The sequence below is a fragment of the Juglans microcarpa x Juglans regia genome, chromosome 8S, assembly GCF_004785595.1.
Source record: "Juglans microcarpa x Juglans regia isolate MS1-56 chromosome 8S, Jm3101_v1.0, whole genome shotgun sequence".
Taxonomy (NCBI): domain Eukaryota; kingdom Viridiplantae; phylum Streptophyta; class Magnoliopsida; order Fagales; family Juglandaceae; genus Juglans; species Juglans microcarpa x Juglans regia.
In genome coordinates, this window is record NC_054609.1 from 2,549,012 (window position 1) to 2,572,022 (window position 23,011).

A 23,011-nucleotide genomic window follows, 5' to 3' on the forward strand; every position below is an offset into this window, starting at 1 on the left:
TGTTTAGTGAGATGTGTTTTTATCAATTACTGTATTTACCTTTTGTATTATATTTGGGATGACTGTATAATTTTTAAAGATAAATTGTGTTAAATATTTGTATTTAAATTCTGGTACTTAGTTGACTATCCGCTGCGTTATTATATTTGTACACTGTTGCATGTACACACACTGGCACTTCGTTGGGATGTGTGACCGTGTTGTCACCATCCTGGCGTCTCGATCCCTGTGTATTTATATAAGGGGGATTGGGGGCGCCACATTAGAGCCGTGTGGCTTGTATGGATGAGAATGAGGATTAGTATGGGATAAGATGTATGAAGGTAGTGACGGGTGTATTGTCTAGGATTGGGATGCGTGACTTAGTTGGTCTGAGTCATGCATCAAGATGAGTTCAATAAGGAGAATAAGACGAATGTCTTAGTATCTTAATCCTAAGGTGAATTATGGGTTCACTTTAGTGAATGAGCACTCGAGACAAGACGTTGAGTTGGAAGATGCGGTGACCACAATGGGTCCCCGAAGGTTTTAACGTAGTAAAGGGCACGTAAGTGCATGAGATAGAAGGAGAGTGTTCTAAGTATAGTGTAGTCCTATTTCTAGTTCAGTTACTTATGCATTAGATAGAGAATGACGTTAAGATTATGTATGCATGTAGGTTGCCAGCTGACACGCGCATGAATGGACTGCATGGTATGAAAGTAACATGGAGTCCAGGTAAGTATTACGTTCATGCCCTTCTGGAGTTTTCTAGAAATTACGAAAAGAAAAGGAAAAACTCTTCTCTTTAAGAAAATGCTCACGAAAGAAGATGCCATGCTTTCAAACGTATATGTACGTACGACCCTTCCGTGAAAGTCCATTTTTACGCACCCAAAGTTATTACTTGTACGCATGCGAATGGATGACTATAAGATGTATCTATTGTATGTATTTTCAAAGAAAATGAACTGATGTAAATGCATAAAAGAAGAGCTTGAGCCGACGCCTTCGTGGATCCTACGAACCGATGCTGTCGCGAGCGCCGCGAGGTGATGCTCGCGGACCCCACGAAGGCCGACGTCCAAGGTAATGCTTGCGGAAGCTGCGAAAGGCAAAGTTTGAGCCCGTGCTTTATGTTTTATGGACGGTACGAACCGACACTTTTGTGAATGCCGCGAGGTGATGCTCGTGGACGTCATGAAAGATGACGTTCGAGCCCATGCTCACGAAACGATGTTTTCTCACGAAAAGAAATGTTTTCTCATGTTAAATGAATGAAAAAACTGAATGAAAGCTCCAGCTCTTCAGAGCTGGCATGAACGAATGAAAGAATGAATGAAATCATGAAAGCATGAAATGTATGAAGATACGTAACGGCCACATGAATGAATGAAAGGGTACCAATGAATGGGCAGATTGCAATGCTGGGTAAGTAGTACTGGTAGTGCACCCAGTGCTGCCCCCTATGAAAAGGGATTCCCAACCTGTGGCCACGGGCGGAATCCAGGTCAAAGGGTCGCTAACCCTAACACATGAGGCGTAACAGTGTGTACCGGCCTATAAAAGTGATAAGAAAGAATGTATGTATGTACGTATGTACGCATGCACGAACGCACTTTAAGAAATGAAGGCACTGCACTCTTGCAGAAATGAAGGCACTGACGGGTGAAACGTTTTACGAAAAGAAAGGAAAACTCCGTCCAGTGACGTTTTCAAATGAACGCACGTATGCACGCATGCATGTAAGTATAGTATGTACGAATAATAAATGTATGAATGAAAACCTACGTTATTATATTTTAACTGCATGAAGTAATGCTTACGAGTCTTCGACTCATTTTAGTTTTTATGCATGTCCCTCCCCCTATAGGGAAGGAAATGAAGTACGCGTCGGGACAGACATGGCCCATGGGGAAGAGCACGGAAGTCTAGGCACGAGCATTTAAATGTAAGATAGGCCTTTTTTATTATTAAAAATGATATTTTCCGCTGTAAACCTCTTTTATTGTAAAAGCACATTTTTATTTTATAAACGTAGAGTCTCGCACCCTGGGAAGAAGCAAAAAGTTTTAAATCGGGCGGTAATTCCCGTCGTCTTTTCTCAAAATATTTTATAAAAAGACCTACCACAAGGACAGGCGTTACATAAGAACTGAATGAAAGCTCCAGCTCTTCAGAACTGGCATGAATGAATGAAGCTCCATCTCTTCGAAGCTGGCATGAATGAATGAATAAAAGAATGAAATGTATGAAGACACGTAACGGCCACATGAATGAATGAAAGGGTACCAATGAATGGGCAGATTGCAATGCCGGGTAAGTAGTACTGGTGGTGCACCCAGTGCTGCCCCCTATGAAAAGGGATTCCCAACCTGTGGCCACGGGTGGAATCCAGGTCAAAAGGCTGCTAACCCTAACACACGGGGCGTAACAGTGTGTACCGACCTATGAAAGTGAAAAGAAAGAATGTATGTATATACGTATGTACGCATACACGAATGCACTTTAAGAAATGAAGGCACTGACGGGTGAAACGTTTTACGAAAAAAAAAAGAAAATCCCGTCCAGTGACGTTTTCAAATGAACGCACGTATGCATGCATGCATGTATGTATAGTATGTACGAATTATGAATGCATGAATGAAAACCTACGTTGTTATATCTTAACTTCATGAAGTAATGCTTACGAGTCTTCGACTCATTTTAGTTTTTATGCATATCCCTCCTCCCACAGGGAAGGAAATGAAGCACGCGTCGGGACAGACACGGCCCATGGGGAAGAGCACGAAAGTCTAGGCACGAGCATTTAAATGTAAGAGAGGCCTTTTTATTATTAAAAATGATGTTTTCCGCTATAAACTTCTTTTATTGTAAAAGCACATTTTTATTTTATAAACGTAGAGTCTTGCACCCTGGGAAGAAGCAAAAATTTTTAAATCAGACGGTAATTCCCGTCGTCCTTTCTCAAAATATTTTATAAAAAGACCCACCACAAGGACGGGCGTTCCAAAACCATCTAGACATTTTGAAAAGCCAAGCACTTTTTGCAGATGGTGCAGCAGCTGTTATTGTTGGGGCCAATCTTGATACCTCGATTGAACATCCACTGTTTGAGCTAGTTTGGGCTAGCCAGGCGATTGTCCCAAACATAGAAGGCGCAAGTGTTGGATATTTACGTGAAATGGGTGTCACAGTCCATTTATCTGAAACTTTGCCCTACGTGATTGGTAGCAACATCAAGAATAGCATGGCTACAGCATTTAGCTCAATCCGCGGCGGCATAAGTGATTGGAACTCTTTGTTTTATGTTATTCATCCTGGTTTGGGGACGATTCTGGAACAGATCCAAAAATATCTGGGTTTGAAATAGGACAAACTCAAAGCAAGTTGGCATGTTCTAAGCGAGTATGGGAACATGTTGGGTCCAAGCGTGTTGTTTGTGCTTGATGAGATGAGGAAGAAATCCAAGGAAGAAGGAAAGAAAACAACAGGAGATGGGTTGGAGTGGGGAGTCTTGTTTGGGTTCGGTTCAGGTCTCACAATGGAGACTGTTGTGTTGCACAGCGTCCCCATAATTACGCCTCCCTGTGGTAGTGCTACTTCATTGCACAGCGTCCCCATAATTACGCCTCCCTGTGGTAGTGCTACTTCATGAAAGGGGGTTAAATTAATTCTCAAAACTGATCATGTGGGGATCTGAATGTGTTTTAATAAGATGGTTAGCCTTGTAATATGTCAACAAGGTGTATGATCTAGCACTTTTTTTTTTTTTTTTGAGAATGAGTATGTCTAAGTAATTCTTGTACCTGTTTTGACCAAAAAAGCATACCAAGAAATTAAAGGAATACAATGGGAAAAGGCCATGCATGAGAGATGCCCTAAGTACAATATGCATAACTGATAGCTCTGCCATTTACTTCATAGATCTGTTTTTTTTTTTTTTAAACAAAAAAGCGTACGAGAAGCACATAAAGATAAGGATAATTGCATGCCTCCAAGAACATACACCATTGCAACAAAAGCCCAACCAAGACATTAAAAAATTCCATCAAGTCATTTAAATCATATAGATTTTGCAGGGATCAATTCCATCTGTGATGTTAGAGCCTTTCAAAATAACAATCCAAGATCATTTTGTATTACCTTTCAGTGCTTTAATTTCAATGTCCCCTCAATACTGCAAATCCGTTCCAAAAACCAAGAAACAAATATATTTGCATTGCAGTTCACAAGTCTTGAAACTACACATCCATTCTACCAAGCAAGAACATTTTTAGTACCTATTGCACCCAACTCCAAGAAGAGTTTTAGCTTAGGATGTGGGCCCATGCATCAATTGACATGGAATGAAACCAAATTAGTCAACTCCAAATTTAGGGGTAAACCTAAATATCATTCTATATATGTATATAGGATGAAAATACAAATAAGAAAAGCAAAACGACCAAAGACTCAATGTAACACCCAGGCCAACACCTAAGCCTAGGCCCAAGCCATGCAAAGCCCAACACGCAAGAGAAGGAAACAACGTCCTTTCCTAAAGGTCTGAAGGTCAGCACCCCTCTGTTTTTCCTCTTCTTCCCCATGCCCAGACAGTTTCTCCCTCCCAATTCCACCTCTCCTCGTCACCTCTCCTCTCCGATATTTTCTCTCCCCACTCACCCACACCACATTTATTTTCACCCCTACATCCCTCTTTCTCTCGATTAGGACCCAAGCACAGTGACCTACACCAACAAATCAACTTCCCCACTGCCTCAACCCTTCGGTTTCTCCACCAAATTCCACAACCAACCCCGTCACACTTCTCACGGCAGCACCACCGTGAGCCTCACCACCACCACATTGTTAGGAATTTAGACCTCCCAAATCTACCCTCCAGGATCCACCCTTTGATGAAATATGAAAAAAAAACAGAAAAATAATAATAACACAAGAATTTACGCGAAAACTCCCAAACAGGAGAAAAACCACCAGACACAGAGAAGAAAATACACTATGTGAAAAATTATTAAAATCACACTTTTTCTCCTCACCTCAAATGACACCCACAGAGCTTCTCCACTAGCAAAATTTGAACTTTCACCTCTTTCATTTTTACAAGAAAAGGTTAGTAGAGAAATATTACTAGAGTCACAAGTTACTAATTAAGCTTATAATTTGGTGTAATTAACTAAGAGGCCAAGCACCCTATTTATAGGCCTTGAGGCCTCCTCCTCACTTTTCTTCCATAGATGTGGGATTCACAAAAGGAGCAAAATCCCAACAATCTCCACCTTGCGACTTTGGCTGATCCCACAACCACGCTCCACCGCAATGAAGATCTCCATAACTTCTGCTATCATGCTCCACCATAAAAGCATACCCACTCAGAATAAACCAATTCCAAGCATTTCAATTTCGGCCCATGTCAAAAATAACCTTACTGAAAAATTATGGTGCAACTTCCACGTTTGGCTTTCTTGGAAGTTCATCAACCATCGACATGAATTTCCATCACACACCCTGCATTAATGCCAAACCAATGTCTATGTGCAAACTTGTGAACCCGCTAATATTAATACATCCTCTATTATGACAACTTTGAGAATTAGCGGCATGCCATGAGGATGTACATGTCCTTTTTCAAAAAATATTATCTTCCATGGAGAGAGACACAACGTTAGTTTCAATACCAATATCTCCATTTACTGACTTGGAGCCACTTGCCGAACCTGCTCCTGCTCTTGGATAATTTTTCTTAACGTGCCCAAATTGTCCACACCCCTAGGAGACTACTTTCATCTTCATGGAGTTCTTCTTCTTCCCATTTCCAGCTACTACCAATGCAAAGTTCTTAGGTGGACCATTTCTTCCACCACCTAGTCTTCTCTCTTTAGAAAAGAGTTTACTGGTAACCTCTAAAAAATTATTTTATTCTTCTCATGTATCAAAATAGGCTTCATATGCTGATAGGAAGGTGGAAGAGACCAGATGAGCGTCAAGGCTTGATCCTCATCATCAATTTTAACTCCAATAGATTCTAACTCAGAGATAATGCCATTGAGAACACTTAAATGATTTGAAATAGTTGTACCTTCACTCATCTGCAGTGTATGAAACTACTCCTTCAGGTACACCCGATTCGAGACCCCCTTCGTCTGATACAACTCTTTGAGTTTTTCCCAAAGTTCCTTTGCCGTAGATATTCCATGTACATTTGCAAGAACATTCTTGGCCAGACACAGACGTATCACACTTGCTGCTCTTAAATCTATATCCTCCCAACCTTCATCGCTCATTACAGATTTGCTCTTTGTTTCATCAGTCAAGCTATTATCACTATTGACTTCAGGGGTTGATCTGCCCTTCAACGCCTTGTGTAATCCTGATTGGATCAAAATATCCTTGACTTGAACTTGCCACAAGTCAAAATTGATTCTCCCATCAAATTTCTTCACCTCATATCTGATAGGATTTGAAACCTTACTTCCTGACATTGTCTCGATGAATTTTACCATAGAAATGAATGGTATTCACTAAGTAAGTTCTTGGGAAAGATTATTCTTTTCTAGACAGAACTTCAAGGTTTCCAAGAAATATTGGAGGGTCACACTGGACCACTTAAATATCAATCTCCTAGACTAAACCTCTTTAGACTATACGTATCTACACTACCACACCAAAGCTCCACACACCAAAAAGAACCTAATGGCTCTGATACTACTTGTTAGGAATTTGGACCTCCCAAATCTACCCTCCAGGATCCACCCTTTGGTAAAATATGAAGAAAAACAGAGAAATAATAACAACACAAGAATTTATGTGGAAACTCCCAAACAGGAGAAAAAACCACCAGACTGAGAGAAGAAAATACACTATGTGAAAAATTATTACAATCACACAATTTTTCTCCTCACCCCAAATGACACCCACAAAACTTTCCCACTAGTAAAACTTTAACTCTCACCTCTTTCCTTTTTGCAAGAAAAAGCTAATAGAGGAATTTTACTAGAGTCACAAGTTACTAATTAAGCTTATAACTTGGTGTAATTAACCGATAGGCCAAGCACCCTATTTATAGGCCTTGAGGCCTCCTTCTCACTTTTCTCCCCACCGATGTGAGATTCACAAAAGGAGCAAAATCCCAACACACATGTCGAGCAAGCCACCAGAGCAATAGCCTATCCTCCACCATGAACCATCGAAGCCAGCCTCACTAATGCCATACATCAACATCGTAAGATGTGAAATCCGCCACCACTCACACATCCAACCATAAACCACCAAGCACGAACCCCAGCCATGCCCAACCACCGTAGCCTCCATCATCAACCTGCCTCCCTCAGCCCCTATAGAACCAAACAACAGCCTCCATGCATGTCCAGCAGGCCACCCAGTGGCACCACCCAACCACTGCTTTGCACCACCATTACCCACCCTTTGTAAGACCACCGAAAGCCCCTGTTTTCCCTACACCCATAAACAGAGCCCTTGCTTTCTTCCCGTGAGCCACAAGTCACAGCCACCTTCCTCTGTTCGACCACCACGATGCCGAAATCAACCATAGAAAGTGACACCGGAAGCCTCCTGCGAGCCCAGATTCGCTACACGTCCTCCCCATAAGTCCCCTGTTGCAAAATCTCTCCCTCTACTCCGTTATTCCCGGGTTGAGACCACGGTGCCATTTCCTCCCGCAAGACTCCACCACATAGAGGAAACTGTCGTGATTAGCGTTTCATTCCGACCACTCAGGATTCGCCGCCGCACCTCCCTCCTCCTTCAGTGAGTTCACTCTGTCTCTCCCTCTCTCATGTACCTCTGTGCATTTCTTGGCCTTTTGTGTTCCAGAGTTCCCACTCCTTTAAATTGGTAATGGGCTATGGCCCTCAAGCCCCTTAGGAGTGGCCCTTCTTAATACGTTTAAGTGGGCTAGCTCTCACAAGTTTATAATAAAAAAAACTGTTTTGTTTTAAATTGGGTTGGGCTTATGTTTGAGTTGGGTTTTAACAAGAAGTATTGATATATGAAAGGTCATAATATTTTAGAAAAATTGACGGAACATCGAAAAATTAAAGTTGGAAGATTAGTGTCAATATTATGGAGTTAATATAAAATGAATTAATCGTGAAATTATTTGGAGAAGTTATATGAAAATCAAAATATTTGGGGAGTGATGACTTTTTGTTTTTTTTGGGTTATGATTATACACTAAATGAAGTCTAGGTTATTTAAGTATTTCAGGTTTTAATTAGAAAGCGCGTGCTTAATTAGATAGTTACATACTATTGGAAGTTTACATAAGTTATGCGTCTATTTTATAGGTGAGGATTTATATTCGTTCGGTACTGTCGTTGGAAAATTAAAAAAAAAAGTTAAAAGTTAGAATAAGTGGGGTTCCTATGCTAGACTTTACATAGACGAATGGACTGAAGTAGGTTTTATAAAAAATGTGCATGTTTTGTTCTGAAAAGAAAACTTGAAAACAATCCCAGTCAGTTTATCTGCATTACCCATGAAATCTGTATAAGAAGAGAAAAATATTTTGTTGTCATGACTGTTGTAGACATGAGCTTATTTTTTACATTTTGTTTCTGAACTGTGAAAAAAATTAGCGAATATGAAATCTGAAAATTTTTGCATGATTAAGTGATGATGCTCTGTTTATGTTTTTAATTATGTGAAAATGATATAAATTGTTCAGTAGCTTGTTTTGATATGATTGTACATCTGCAAACCTTTGGCATGATTTTCTGATTTTATATCTGATTTTGTTTATGGTTTTGATCAGATGATTATGATTCTGTTTTGTTCTTATATATGGCCTTGTCACGGGTGATAATAGTGGTCTCTGACTCTGTCACAAGACATAATAGTGACCTCTGACTCTGCCATGGGATACAATAGTGGCCTTTGACCTCGCCACGAGATATAATAATGATCTATGTTCTGAGTGCATCACTTTGGGTGATGAACAGTAATAGGTTCTGGTTGGTTAACCGCAGACATGCACCATCCTACCACTGAGGTTAAACATGAGCTCTGTTAGGGGTGTAAAAAAACCGGTCAACTGATAAATCGGACCAAACTGATGGGTTTGGTCCGGTACCGAGTTTGGTTCGGTTTGATGCTGGTTTTATTTTTCTTAAAACCAGTTAGTCTGGTTCTGATTTTTCTTTTTCTAAAACCAGATCAGACCGGTTCTATATATATTATAATTTTTTATATTGTATATAATTTTGATATATAATATATAATTATATATAAAAGTAGTTTTGTATTATATGATAAATTACTAATTAATATAATATTAAATTTTAAAATCTTATATCACTATATATTATAATATATCACTATAGTCTATAATACAATTATAATATATATTACAATATACTACAATATATTATCACTATAGTATTATATACTGTAATATACTATTATATATATATTATATAATGTATAATATAGTATATTAAAACCGGACCGAATCGGTAAAATTGGAAGTACCGGTTTGCTGGGTAACTGGTTCGGAATCGGTTCTTAAAAAAACAAAGCCAGTGCATATCGGTTTGGTCTCAAATTATGCCTAAGACTGAACCAAACTGGACCGGTTACACCCCTAGGCTCTGTTATGAATTGATATTTTGATATGATATGATATGATAAAATGATGATGGTCAGTCATGCTACGCCAAATGGCTTTTGAATATAAACATTTTGAAATGTTGGTCTGATGTTCTGATAACATGTTTTGTTCTGTATTTTGAATTATGTAAATGCTCATATTTACATAAAAGTATATATTTTTTGAATACTGAGTTGTTGATAACCCACCCCTTATCTTCACAATATTTTTCAAATAATTGTAATGGTTCAACTAGAAATCAAGAGTATGAAGTATTAGTAATGTTTGATGATTTTAGATGAATAAGTGCCAAAGGGTATAAGTAATTATTGGAGAGTCCTATTTAGTATTTTATATTATTTTGGTAGTTTGAGACATGGATATTTATGAGTTTTTTATGGAAATTTTAAATTTATTATGTTGAGGTATTTTTTTGGTGTCCATGTGGAGGAATGTATATATTTATGTTGAATATATAAATTTATATTTTACAAAACATTTAAAGTATATATAATTGTGTTATGGGAAATGATTTTCAACGACATAAGCTAACTCCCTAGACTTTTGAAACCAGGGCGTTACACTCAAATGCATATTGAAAATTGAGAACAGAAAAGGTGGATGTATAACAAAAGAACCATATCCTTTACTTCAATCATCAAGAATTATTATTGGAATTTTTTTACAATAAATATTCCCTCAAGAATATGTACTAAAGTACAGAGAAGCAAATTCAACAATGGCTCTCAAAACATCACGTGGACAAAACTGGTATCATGCTCTAGTTCATATAGTCGAGTCAAGACTGCATAGCATGTTAATTACCGTTGTTGGCCAGCAATATATAATCTTTTTGCCACCTAAAATCATATCAAAATAGTACATATGTGATTCCTCATATAACAAGGATAAGAGTAGGTGATGTATGAGATCTCACATTGCTTAGAAATGAAAAGTTCTTGCTCTTTATAAGGTTTCAATGGAGCTCCAATTGTATCATTGACTAGTCCTTTTAGAATATATGTCATGTGGTTTGAGTCTTTTATTGGGACATTACAAATAGTATCAGAGCCTATCTCAACCAGAAATATGGAATTTAAGTAATGCCACCTATGACGAATGGGTCCGACGAGGACGTTAGGAATTTAAGAGAGAGAGGTTGTGATACTCTATATAATAAGGAAAAGAGTAGGTGGTGTATGAGATCACACATTATTTATGAAAAAGAAGTAAGATTGTTTATTTGAGCTAGATTTTTTTTCCTGCCTGGTCAAGAACACGAAAAACCAAATTTCGATTTCGGGTTTCGGTCCGAATTTAACCCGGAACCTGGATATCCAAAATCCGAACTGCCCGATGCTGGCACGGGTTTGAAATCCAGGTAAAGGATTTAAAATCGGGTACCGGATTTTTTTTATTTTGAATTCAGTTTTTGGTTTATAGTAGACAACTTCTGAAACTGTCAACTCACATCAAGATCAAGCAAAGAATAAGTCTGCACCCAAGCTTATAAGCTTCTGAAGTCACCCAAGCAGTCAACTGTCAAGTGACCCAAGCAAAGCGTCCAAGCTTGTACCCCCATTTACTACCCATATATATATATTTTTACTTTTTATCTGCAGTTGCCTAGCTTCTCTCTACCCAAGGTCTGTGTACCTTCTTTCTCAACCAGTACCCTTACTGTAAAAGCAGTACCCAAGGTCTTCTCCTTCTTTTACTCTACTCTCTCAAAGCCCGCCCCTCTTCTAATATCTATATGCAATTCTAATTGAATCAACTTACATAGATGTCAGAGAATATGCTGCTGCAAAAGAAAGCAATTTAATATAGCTGACACATGATAAATTAAATATAAGTATCATCGAATTCCAAGTGTAGAGCGTGTGCATTTTATTTAACAATAATTACAATACAAAAAGAAAAAAAATAAAGAAAACAAAAAAAGGTGATTCGTTGGAGATGCACACTTGTCGTTTACCAACAAATAATGAAGAACGTGAAATATAGAACAAAGTCACGTGTGGGTGTGTTAAAAAAAAAAAATCCGGATTCAACACGAATTCAGGATTTTAAAAATTCGGATTCAATCGGGTTTCGGCCTGAGTCAGATTTGGGCAAACTCTGTCTAGGTTCTGACCAAGGTTTAATACCCGAGTTCTTGTCCAAGTATATCCGGATGAATAGTCTTAAAGAAAAGTTCATGCTCTTTATAAAGTTCTAATGGAGCTTCAATTGTATCATTGACTAATTTTTTTTAGAGTATAAATCATATGGTTTAGATCTTTCATTGAGGCATTGCAACATATATAGACACCAAATATTATAAGGAAAACAACTCTACAACTCGTAAAACTTCTTTAATAAAATTATATATACTTCCACAAAAATAACATCAATGAATCCTCCAACACATATAATAATTATAAAGAACTTCTCAAGGTCTAATAAAATCAGCAAGGTTGCAAAATACCAAAGAACTCCATAAGGTCTAAATAAATCCACCATAATAAATCAACAACTCCGCAAAGTCTCAATAATAATGTCAAACTCCAAAATACCAAGCCAACATAACAAAATAAATCTACTGCTTCTCCAATAGACATAGTACCCTCTCGTGCTTATTTCACTACGCTCAATTAATCTCGCCCACATTTCATATTCTTGATCTCTAGCTGAATCATCAAAATCATCTAAAATATTGAAGATAATTGAGTGAGTTATCAACAACTCAGTAAGCAATGAACATATAGTAGTATGTAAACATGAGCCAAATACAGAATGCAAAACCAAATCAAATTATCAAAATTCTAGATCAACAATTCAGAAGTATTCATATACAAAAGTCATATGACATAGTATAACTGAGTAGCATCATATCAAAACAAATTCCATGTTTAACCCCGTGGTAGAGTTGTGCAAACTCAGGCGGCCAATCGAGCAAAAACAGAATGTAAAATGTTTCCCTTATTTTTCTTGAAGTCCCCAGTGTGCACACAGAAAAAATCACACAAAAAATCACTTTGTTTTCAAAGTGGGTGCACCAAAAATAGAAATGTTAGTACTTAGACAAATAGAGGCCACAATCTTACACTTGTGGTAAGGTCGAGAAGAAAGCAAAAACAAAATGTCATGCCAGAGATTTTCATATGCAACAATTTATATCATAAAGAGTACTGAACAGATACATATCATATTAATATCATCATGTATAAAAAATTTCAGATTTCATATTCGCTATTTTTATACAGTTGAAAAACAAAGCACCAAAAATGCTCATGTCTACACCGGTCATTATAGAAAATATTTTTCTTTTCTTATTCATATACAATGAGTTATGCGGAAAATTCAATATTGGGTGCAGAGGAACAAATAGAGAGAGAGAGAGAGAGAGAGAGAGAGAGAGAGAGAGAGAGAGAGAAAGAGAGAGAGAGAGAGAGAGAGAGAGAGAGGGGGGGGGAGACTTACAACTTGCTTATGGGGACAAACCAACAAAATTGCACACCAAACAAAATGGAGGGGAGAGAGATGAAGAAGCAACAGTTGAAGAAACAAAATTTGAAGAGGACGGAATGGAGCTTCGGAATGGGCGAATGGGTTAATCTCAGGCTAAAACCCTACCAAAAACTTTCAGTTCCATCGAGCGACAGAACCAAAATCTTGCTCCTCGATTTTATGGACCCTTCCAAATTCTAGAGAAGCTGGGAACTATCGCTTACCGCCTTCAACTACCACCAAAAGCTAAGATCCTTCCGATCTTCCACGTTTCATACTTGAAGAAGCACCTCGGGTTCTCTTCCATTCCCCAACCAAAGCTGCCTCTACCCAATGATGATGGCTCTCTCCTTCTTGAGCCGAAGAAGATCTCGCAACAACATCTCAAGCTACAGGTAGAATAGCAACAACAAAGCTCCTTGTGAAATGGCACAGTATGGCCAAAGAGAAAGCAACCTAGGAGGAAATCAGGGATTTCAAAACAAAGTTTGGACACCTTCTGGACAAGGTTCTTGAAGAAAAGGGGTTTGTCATGTCCCCTTATGTTACTCTTATCTCTCTATTTTATCTTCGCTGATCCTCTCTTTGTCTCTATACAATCTCACGGTTTCTCTCTTTCGCTCCATCTTTCTCTATCCCGCTTCCCTGCGATTTGGTTTTGTGTTGCATGCCTCCTCCACCTGCATGCCTCCGCCATAAGCGGTGCCTGTCTGCTAGTGGTGGGTAGCAGGCTTTACTAAATGACTTCTTAAAAAGCATGGTCAAGATGCTTCCGCTTGCCATGTGACAATAAGTTAATCAATTCACAGGAATTAAAACATTGGCATTGGATTAGTCATTCCAATCTTTAAAATTTGACTAATATAAAACTTTTTTACTTTTAGTCAATCACTCAAAACTTGAAACCTACATTGGATTAGCCATCACACTCTTTATAATAATAAAATTTTATTATTTTTTATTATTAATATTTCTTTAATTAAATTATATAAATTAACATTACTTATATTATAATTTTTTATAAGACAAGATTATTGCATTATTTTTTACTTTATAAATAATTAATAAAAAGTTTATTCATATTTTCTCATATTATTATAATTTTTGCATGATTATAGATAGATGCAAAAAATAATTTCTTAATTATTTTTATATTTTAAAAAATATTAAAATAAAGATGATTAATATTATTTTATTAAAATATAATTAATAGTAGGAAAATGAATCATAATTCTAGGGATGAAGTTACGCTAGAGGGAAGGAAAAGAAAAACACAAGAAATAATAAAATATTAGAATGAAGATGCTACAGTTCCTTTCATATATGACTCTAGGGATGAAGTTACTGTAGCTCATCTTTCAAATGATATGTGTTTGGCTAATCTAATGTGGCAGAAATTTAATAGACATTCTTCAAAATATGACTTTTACTGATATTTGGTTAATCCAATACTAGTGCTCTTACATGTTGAATCTCCAACACGTGTTTGTAGTTTTATGGAGAACCATGGCGTGTCACCTTTCTTACTGTCTTTCTTGGAAAGGAGAGGCTAAGGGCTGAACGGGTGACTTATACTATATACAATCACTTTTGCATACTCTTTGTGCATTCTACTGATGTAATTGGCCAGAGCAGTTATTTTATATTAAAAAAAAGTGATGAAGTCAATTATATTAGTGGAGTGTGTAAAAAATATGTAAAAATGACTGCACATAAAATTTTTTTATTATTATTCTTTTTCTTAAGATGTCTTATGTGTTAAAATTTTAAGGGGTAAAAATATTTATCTCGTTTGTTTTTGTAGATAAGATGAGATAAAAATTAAAAATTAAATAAAATGTTATAAAAATATATTTTTTAATATTATTATTATTTTGATATTTGAAAAATGAATTATTTATTTTATTTATTTTATATGAGAATTTTAAAAAAATTATAATGAGCAGATAAATGTGCGTCGAAAGCAAACGACGCCGCTGTTTTTACGTTGATCCGGTTTTAAGAAATCTCTTCTCAGAATGCCAGACTAGAGCTCGTACTCATCTCCTCCACGCCCGACCGGCGACCGCACCCTTACCTTTCATGCACCTTCCCAACTTTTGATCGGTTCTCAGTAACGTTGCACGGAGCTAGTCGGAGGTAGAGGCGGAGACAATGGGTCCTACGTGCTTGTCGTGTATGGAGAAGTACTACGAAAGCGACGGGGGACTTGCAAGGTGTGCTACGAGGAGGCCAACGAGACGAAGGATGAGCTTAAGAGGGAGATCGAGGAGTTGAAGGCCAAGGTCGCTTTTTTAAGGTTCTGGTCTCCCTTCGACCACCACAGCCGGCCCAATGGGCCCTGCTTCACCGACGTCGTTCTTGTCGCCACCTCCGATGACCACTCTGCTGAGATCGCCGCTCCCGTCCCTGCCCATAAGGCCCTCTTGGTCAGTAACCTAACCAACCCTTCTTTTTCCTTTCCCCCGTTTTTGTCTTTCATTTTCAGTTGTTTTGGGCAGATTGTGATCATCTTTTGATTGATGTCAATCCGGGTGTGGAACACCGACCACCCCTTTGAGTTTATGTACTAAATTTCTGGTCTTTTGAGTTGTTGGACCTATATATATATGTTCGTGTGGTTTGGATCTGTAAAATTGTCAACTTAATTGCTGTATTTAGTGGTTCAATCTTGTGTGCTGTGAATGTGAACTTTGAGCAGTGGAGAAGACCTAAATTTTGGTTTTCGATCAGCAATCATATTCTGCTCAACCATGAACAATGTTTACTGCGTGGTAGTGGCCGCTCTACTATTTTCACTAGACTCGATATTAGTTATGTTGCTATGATATATGCAAACCCATCCCACTCTTATCCCACTTCTCTCCTACAGATTGTAAATTATAAATTAGCTGTTAATTTTTCTGAAAAAGATAAGAATTAATTCAAGGAATATGGGTAGTGTCACGTATTAAAATGAGATAGACCCGAGATAAAAATATAGTATATAGCATATTCTTTGATTTGATTCCCCTGAAATATTATCCGTTTCTTTTGAACATGCTCCTACGTTATCAAATTTGGCTTCACTTGTTCCTATATACACTACTTATGTGTCAAGTATTGTAGCAATGCAAATACTGAGCTTGTGTGTTTTGTGAGTTTGAACCCCCACTAAAGGCCATTTGCTAAGACTCCATGTGATGCGAATAAAGTAGTTGTCTTTTAATGCGAAATATCATGGAAGAAATATATATGTAGATGATTTATTTTCATTTATGCATTTGGACCATATAATCAGGTTAGCCGTTCCCCAGTATTCAAAGCAATGCTTGAGAATGAGATGGAAGAAAGCCTGAGTGGCACCATCAAGATTGCTGATGTGTCATATGATGCCCTTCGTAGCTTTGTCAACTATTTATACACTGCCGAAGTGTCATGCATTGATGAGCAAGTAGCCTGCGAACTTTTGGTTCTGGCTGAAAAATACCAGGTGAAGCATCTCAAGGCCTATTGTGAGAAGTTATTGGTGTCCAAATTGAACTGGGACAATTCCGTCATGAGCTATTCCTTTGCACGCCAGTACAATTCGAAGCTAATATCCGATGCGGCGTTGTCCTTGATCACAGATAACATGGACAAGCTTACTAAAAAGGAGGAGTATGTGGAGCTCGTGGAGAAGGATCCTCGACTCGTAGTGGAAATCTATGAAGCTTATCTCTCAAAACAGGTTAATACTGCTGCCCGCTAGGATTCTTCTACATGGGCAAGTGCAAGGGTTTCTTGGGTGCTGATGGGAAGCAATGGTTACTGTCCAACTTGGCATAATGTAGATTAACTCATTATATATGCGTGTGTTTATATGTATAACTAATAATTTGTGATACTCAAATGTGGGTCTTTTTGCCCATTTTATTTTAGGGAGTGTTGAAATAGTTGCTTTGCTCCAAAATCGCATATATTGTTGCAGTCCTCGGTGAATACCGTGTAAATCTGAAACTGAACATTTGAATAACATGTTGACTTCTAGTATATCTCATCAATGAAATAAGGTTCGAATTCTCTTGTGTGCAAACAATTCTTAGGGACCATCAGATTGAGGGATTTTCTCAAATTATTCGAGATGTACTTGCAGAAAACATCTTGCTGAGGACTTGTACACCTGCCGGAATTAGTCAGGACTTATCTTCCAGGAAGAGAACTGTGCTTGTATAATATTTTTAATATGCTTTATGATGTTTCGCCTTCCTCGGACTAGAAGGCATTAACTTGCTTGTTTTGTTTGGTTTCTCCCCCTCATCTCTTACAATATATTGGGTGTGGAGAAATGGATACAATTGTACACGACAAGGAACAATATTCAGTGGCATTCAAAGAGGTGACAATCAAATCTAGGATTCAACGAATACGGTAGCAGGTAACCAGGAAAGTTTGAAGAAGACGGTGTTCCCACTTCTACCTGGCTTTAGGTTCCCCCATCCCCTAGTTTATTTCGCTTTTTGCCTTTTTCTTTTTTCTTCTCCTCTTCCTCTCTTCTGGGGAAAACAGAAAAAGAAAGAAGTTACTCAGATCACCCATATGCAAGAAAGCCATTTTCTATGATACATCTATGATACACTATGTATCTAATATAAACATATAGTATAAGGTCCATCATAGAAACCTGTCATGAGAACAAAACCTTTATTTTTATTTTACTGTATCTATAGTTGTTTTGCAAGATTTAAACAATCATGTTAATCTTCTATTCTTGACCAATCTTTTGTGAGGAGACGATTACATAGAAAACATGAGCTAGTTTTTCGTTGCAGAGCTTTCCATCTTGGAGAGACTTCAGGTGAATCACAACTAGGACAAAACATACATTACGTGCTTACTACCGGTTTTCTCACAATCGAGTAGGTCACATACGTTTATCGCATAATAACATCCTCCAGCTAGAATGGGGGCCCTCGCCAGTTTCGTGAAGTGCAGGAACCCATCCCAAGGCAGATGCAATTTCCTTCACTTCATCAATAACAGATACCGTGTCACGTATATAAACACGCCCATCTGGTCTTAGCATCCGATCCATCTCAAGCATGATGGTTGAGATGTCACATTTTTGCCTGACGCAAATAATATTAGTTGAGAATTTGCGTATGCTTTAATACAAGTTGAGGTTTGAATAGATGAAACAAATAGAGAGTGGGCAGATTAATACCTTCTCTTCTCAACAGAGAAGAGACCATTTGCATGCAACAGGTCATACGTTCTGGGGTAACTGTCAAATGGCTGGCACCTGGAAACGAAATTTTGAGCATCATAACTAAGTGCAGACACCCGTTTGGATAGTGAAAGCGTTTCATCTCATTTCATGTCATCTCATCATTACAATTTTTTCAAATTCTCACACAAAATATAATAAACAATTCAACTTTTTCAAATTTCAAAATAATAATAATATTAAAAAATAATATTCTAACAATATTTTATTCAACTTTCATCGAAAACCATCTCATCTCATCTTACTATCCAAACCATACCACTACAGGAATAAGCTCCAAAAGTTAGGTTTAGTCTTTTATTACAGATTTACAGCCTTGTTAATCCCAGGATGTAACTTTTATAAGCATCCAGTCACATTAGGGAAATAGTGAACAATTCAAAGTGGAAACTTTATAGTCCCCAAAGTTATTAACTTTGCTTCAATACAATATAAAAAATAAAAAGAACAAAATAGAAAACAAAATAAAAGGTGGTTGGTTATGTTTGCTCAGAAAAATATTTCAGGATCTATGCAGTACTTCCAGCTTTGTTATCATCCTGAGGTAATGGTGGTAATAAGAGTTCAAGTAAATGCTTTGAAACCACCAGGAAAATGAACAAAAGAAGCAGCTATTTTCGAAATAGATAGTTGAAGGAGGAAAACACATACCAGTCATGCCTAACTCCTATAAGTCCACGGTCATAGATAACAGGCAAGGTATTGAACCCACCAACAGGAACAACATTCATAACCCAGCAATCAAGCTGGAGATCATGCAATGCTGCTGCAAACCTGCCACATTCAGAATGATATAAATTCTTTTCAACTTAAAGGGGGGGAAAAAAAAAGTAGCATCCAATTGCTATGTAGTAGCATGTCAAAGGCATCTAGAGTTTTTTCGATGATTTACCCTCCATATCCAGCTCTCATGTCCATCACATTTCTTAGTTTGAAGCCTTTCCAGCGGAAAGCATTAACATAACCAGTTATTATCTCATTCCAATACTTCGACTCTGCCATGAAAATTTCCTTTCTGGATTTGTAGGCATCCATTTCTATGCTCTGAAGCCTGTCTGGTGGATAATGAAGGCGTGCAGGCCATGTAGTTACATTAGCTCCATATCCAGTCTCTGGTAATGGAGTGATGCATGCCTTCAAACCAACATACCTGCAAAAAGTAACCGAATTGCCACAATTTTATTATTTATCTTGACTTAATTTTCTCCTGAGTAGCTAGCTAAGCCTTATTGAGCTCTTGTAGGATGTAAAAAATGTGCCATTGTATGTCCAATAAAGCAATTAGAGTAACAAGTCAGATAATTATTTTACAGAAATTTTCATGCAAAAGATCAATTAAGATACTGAATTCAATATCTCTTCTCTGCCAGAAACAGTGTTACTAAAATGCCAGAAATGTCAGTGCTTCCAGCCTAAATTTTCCCTTTTGGGTTCTGTTCCAACTCTATTTATTTTAAGGCTACCGGCCAATTTAGTAATGATGTCATTTTCTTTATTTTTCATATGTTTTCCACATCCTACAAACCCCCAGTGCATTTACTTCCCTTTTTCTTCTTACACTGAAATTCCTCTATGAGAAAAAATGACAAAAAGAAAAAATAATTTTTCATGCCCTGCAACTAAACTCAGGCTAAAATTGGAATGTAAATCTGCTTAAATGTGGAAAACGTAGTTCGAAAGGCTCAGTTTCTGATATAATTTTAATGTTAAAACTCAAAACTAAAATAAATTCGCGTATCTAACTTTGGAAAGACTTTGCACAACAACATCACAGCTCATCAGAAGATGGCATTTTTACCAACTGATAATTGATTTTGATCGGAAAATGAAGATTCATGCAATATGTTATGCCACTCAACCAAAGTAAACTCAAAGCAGTGACGTAGGTCATACCAAACATTGTCTGGATCATCATTGGAATCACATAATGGAGGTTGCAACCCATTATCACGATTAAGATAGCAGCTGTTGTTCAAAGGTTTTTGCCATATAGCTATATATCCCTTCTTCTTTACTAGTTTCCAACAAATGCGAGTAGTCAGGTCCTCCATTTCTGCACAAACATAAGCCAAAGATGAATTGGTGCAATCCAAAGACAGTAAGAATACTCTGTTCTTGGATACCAAAGGAAGATGATAAAGTGCTAACAAAATGGAAATCACCAAGAGAGAAGGGTTGGGGGAATAAAGAGAGGAAGCTCTTGAATGAGGACTATCAACCAAGGGAAAGACACTACAAGCAAATATTATAAAAATGTACGACTAAGCGCTAAATAATTGCTAAGAAAAAGATATTCAGAATAACATTGTCATAACGAGCTACCTTCCCATTGTTTTCGTAGGTTCTCATCATGTTTATAGACCTGCTCTCCCGCTAATACAAAGTATCCTCCTGCCCTTAGCATCCTGTTGGCCTCAAGGAGCAGCTTTCCATCTACATCATAAGCCAAGGAAAAATGGAGTATCAGTGTCCAAGAGCTTTAGCCAACAAGTAGCTCTTGATTCTGAAAATCTTAAAGAGCTACTTCTAAAATTTTAGAAGCCAGCAGAGGCTTTAATGCTGTAATGCAGAGGGAAAAGGGCGTACCATCAAGGGTCCAGCTGACCCCGCATCCTAAACAATGGATGAAGTCAAAAGCCTGGCTTGGATACAACAGACGACGTGTGGCAAATGTTGCTACCATTGCAGGCACACCACGCTCTAAAGCAAATTGAATCTGGTTTTCATGAACATCTTTTCGTGCTATTGACAGAGTAATCACATTACGCTGCATCAAAAAGGCACCAAAATCTGCTACTCCACTATCAATGTCCAAGGCTACTCGGGTCTTTTGGCCAAAAGCAATGTCAGGAATCAGCTGCCATTCAATTAAAGAGATGCCACTCAATTTCCTATTTATACAAACTAATATATGACGAGAATTCCAGAACAGACCAACCTTAGAAATCTGGTTCAAGTGGTTTTCTGCCCTTCCACCTCCCGGAAAAACATACTTGTCCTTCTTTATTGATATCCATTTCTGGCTATTTTTGTCTCCAACCAGACCTGTACGGGGTATATTTCTCAACCACACCTGCAATTATATCTCAATAGTTAGCCGAAAAAAAAAAAAAAAAAAAACCCTTATAACTGAACGAGCCACCGATGAGTTGCAGACTGAAAAACCAGGAAAAATGTTACCATGGATCGTAACTGTCATATATTAGCAAGCAACAATTTAAATGGATCTCAGCCGATGCACACCCTGGAAATTAAAAGGCGAGAACTGCTAAAGTAACAAAAAGATTACACAAAGTAAACTCGCAAACTGACGTGGTTTCATAAAATCTATTAGATCTACTTTATAATAAAAGTAATTTTACAATATAACGTATCACATCAAAACACATCAGTTTGTGATTTTACTTTTGTATAATTTCTCTGTAGCTGAAGTATTTTCCTAGTTAAAATTAATTTGTTTTGTTGCCACCAAAAGCCCCAAATACGAACACTTTTCTCATAATATAATCAGCACCACCTTTAGCTTCTCAATTCAAGACTGCATTAGTTTCCTACATATTTACCAACCGCATATCAGCGAGAGCTAGATGAAGCATGAACTTAGTCATTCAGCATGAACACGTATCACAATTTACATTTAAAGCACCTCAAACGTTTCCAACCTAAGTTAGGCCTACTCGTTACCCACCGTCTATACATTTCTAAACCACACGATCAGAAACACAACTTCTCAAAATCCCAGACATCATGATGAGGACAACAACAACACATCGAAACAAACCACAGAAGAACACATTCGTGAATCAAACTACCTCGTCTCGGCTCCTCGGCCACGGTATCTTAACCAGATACCCCTCCGGCCTCGGCACCAAGCAATCCAACGCTTTCCCTTCCTCAGGGCAATGTCGCTCGTACTTCTCCACACTGTCACCCAAATTCAGCCGCCTAATCTCATCCACATTGTCCAAACACGGTACGTACTCGCTCATACTTTGCTCACACACCTCATACTTGTCAACCTTAACCCTGTGACCACCATCTTTTTTCTTCTTCTCCTTCTCCTCACTCCCACCGCTCAAACCCCTCAGATCCTCCTCCGTCAAACTCTCGTCTATCTCCCCGATTTCAAAGTCCAGAGACATGGCGCCCGTTTCGTCCACTATCCCCATCCTGATCATCAAGTCCACTCGCGGTGGCTTCGGCGGGGGAGGCGGAGGCGGAGGCGAAGACGCTTTTGTGGGGAGCGGCCGGGGAGGAGGAGGTAGAGGAGGTGGCGAATAAGAATAAGAAGAAGAAGTAGAAGGAGGAAGAGGAGGAGGAGGAGGAGGAGGAGAAGAAGAAGAAGAAGAAGGCGTGGTTCGGGTGAGAGGCGGGAGGGAGGAGAAGACGAGGAGGGAAGAGTAGGGGGAAGAGAAGCGGTCGAAGAGGAAGAAAAGGGAGATGAAGAGGATGGTAAAGGCCGTAATTTTGACAAAAATAGGAGTCCTAAAAGCCTCAGTGAGAGTATTCATCGAAACAGAGTTCATGGCTTTCAGAATCTGCTCCGTTTGTTTCTCGGGAAAATGTAACGAAGACAGAGAGGCCGGAAGCACAGCTTAAGACGGCAAGACAAGAGATCCAGATAGAGAAAGAGACAGAGAGAGAGACTGTGGTGGGTAGATAAGCCAAGGGAGGGCGTGGTGGTGACG

At 38.2% G+C, this 23,011-nt stretch overlaps 1 protein-coding gene and 1 pseudogene across 2 annotated transcripts; one reads left to right on the top strand and one right to left on the bottom strand.

Annotated features, from left to right (window-relative positions):
- The first annotated feature begins 15,057 nt into the window (after window positions 1-15,057).
- Window positions 15,058-17,089, top strand: LOC121244883 (annotated as a pseudogene).
- Window positions 17,090-17,244: 155 nt separating this feature from the next.
- Window positions 17,245-22,999, bottom strand: LOC121244882 (probable methyltransferase PMT10). Of its 2 annotated transcripts, none has more exons than XM_041143114.1 (10): window positions 22,136-22,999; window positions 21,262-21,396; window positions 20,910-21,180; window positions 20,646-20,756; window positions 20,217-20,376; window positions 19,216-19,473; window positions 18,975-19,097; window positions 18,261-18,338; window positions 17,969-18,165; window positions 17,245-17,589 (listed from the first exon to the last, which is right to left on the bottom strand). In XM_041143114.1, the coding sequence occupies exons 1-10, from the start codon at window positions 22,847-22,849 to the stop codon at window positions 17,540-17,542; spliced, it is 2,097 nt and encodes a 698-aa protein (XP_040999048.1). In that variant the 5' UTR covers window positions 22,850-22,999; the 3' UTR covers window positions 17,245-17,539. The 2 variants fall into 2 exon arrangements, with proteins under 2 accessions (XP_040999048.1, XP_040999046.1); XM_041143112.1 differs by having other exon boundaries at window positions 17,245-17,592; window positions 22,136-22,998.
- Window positions 23,000-23,011: the final 12 nt, after the last annotated feature.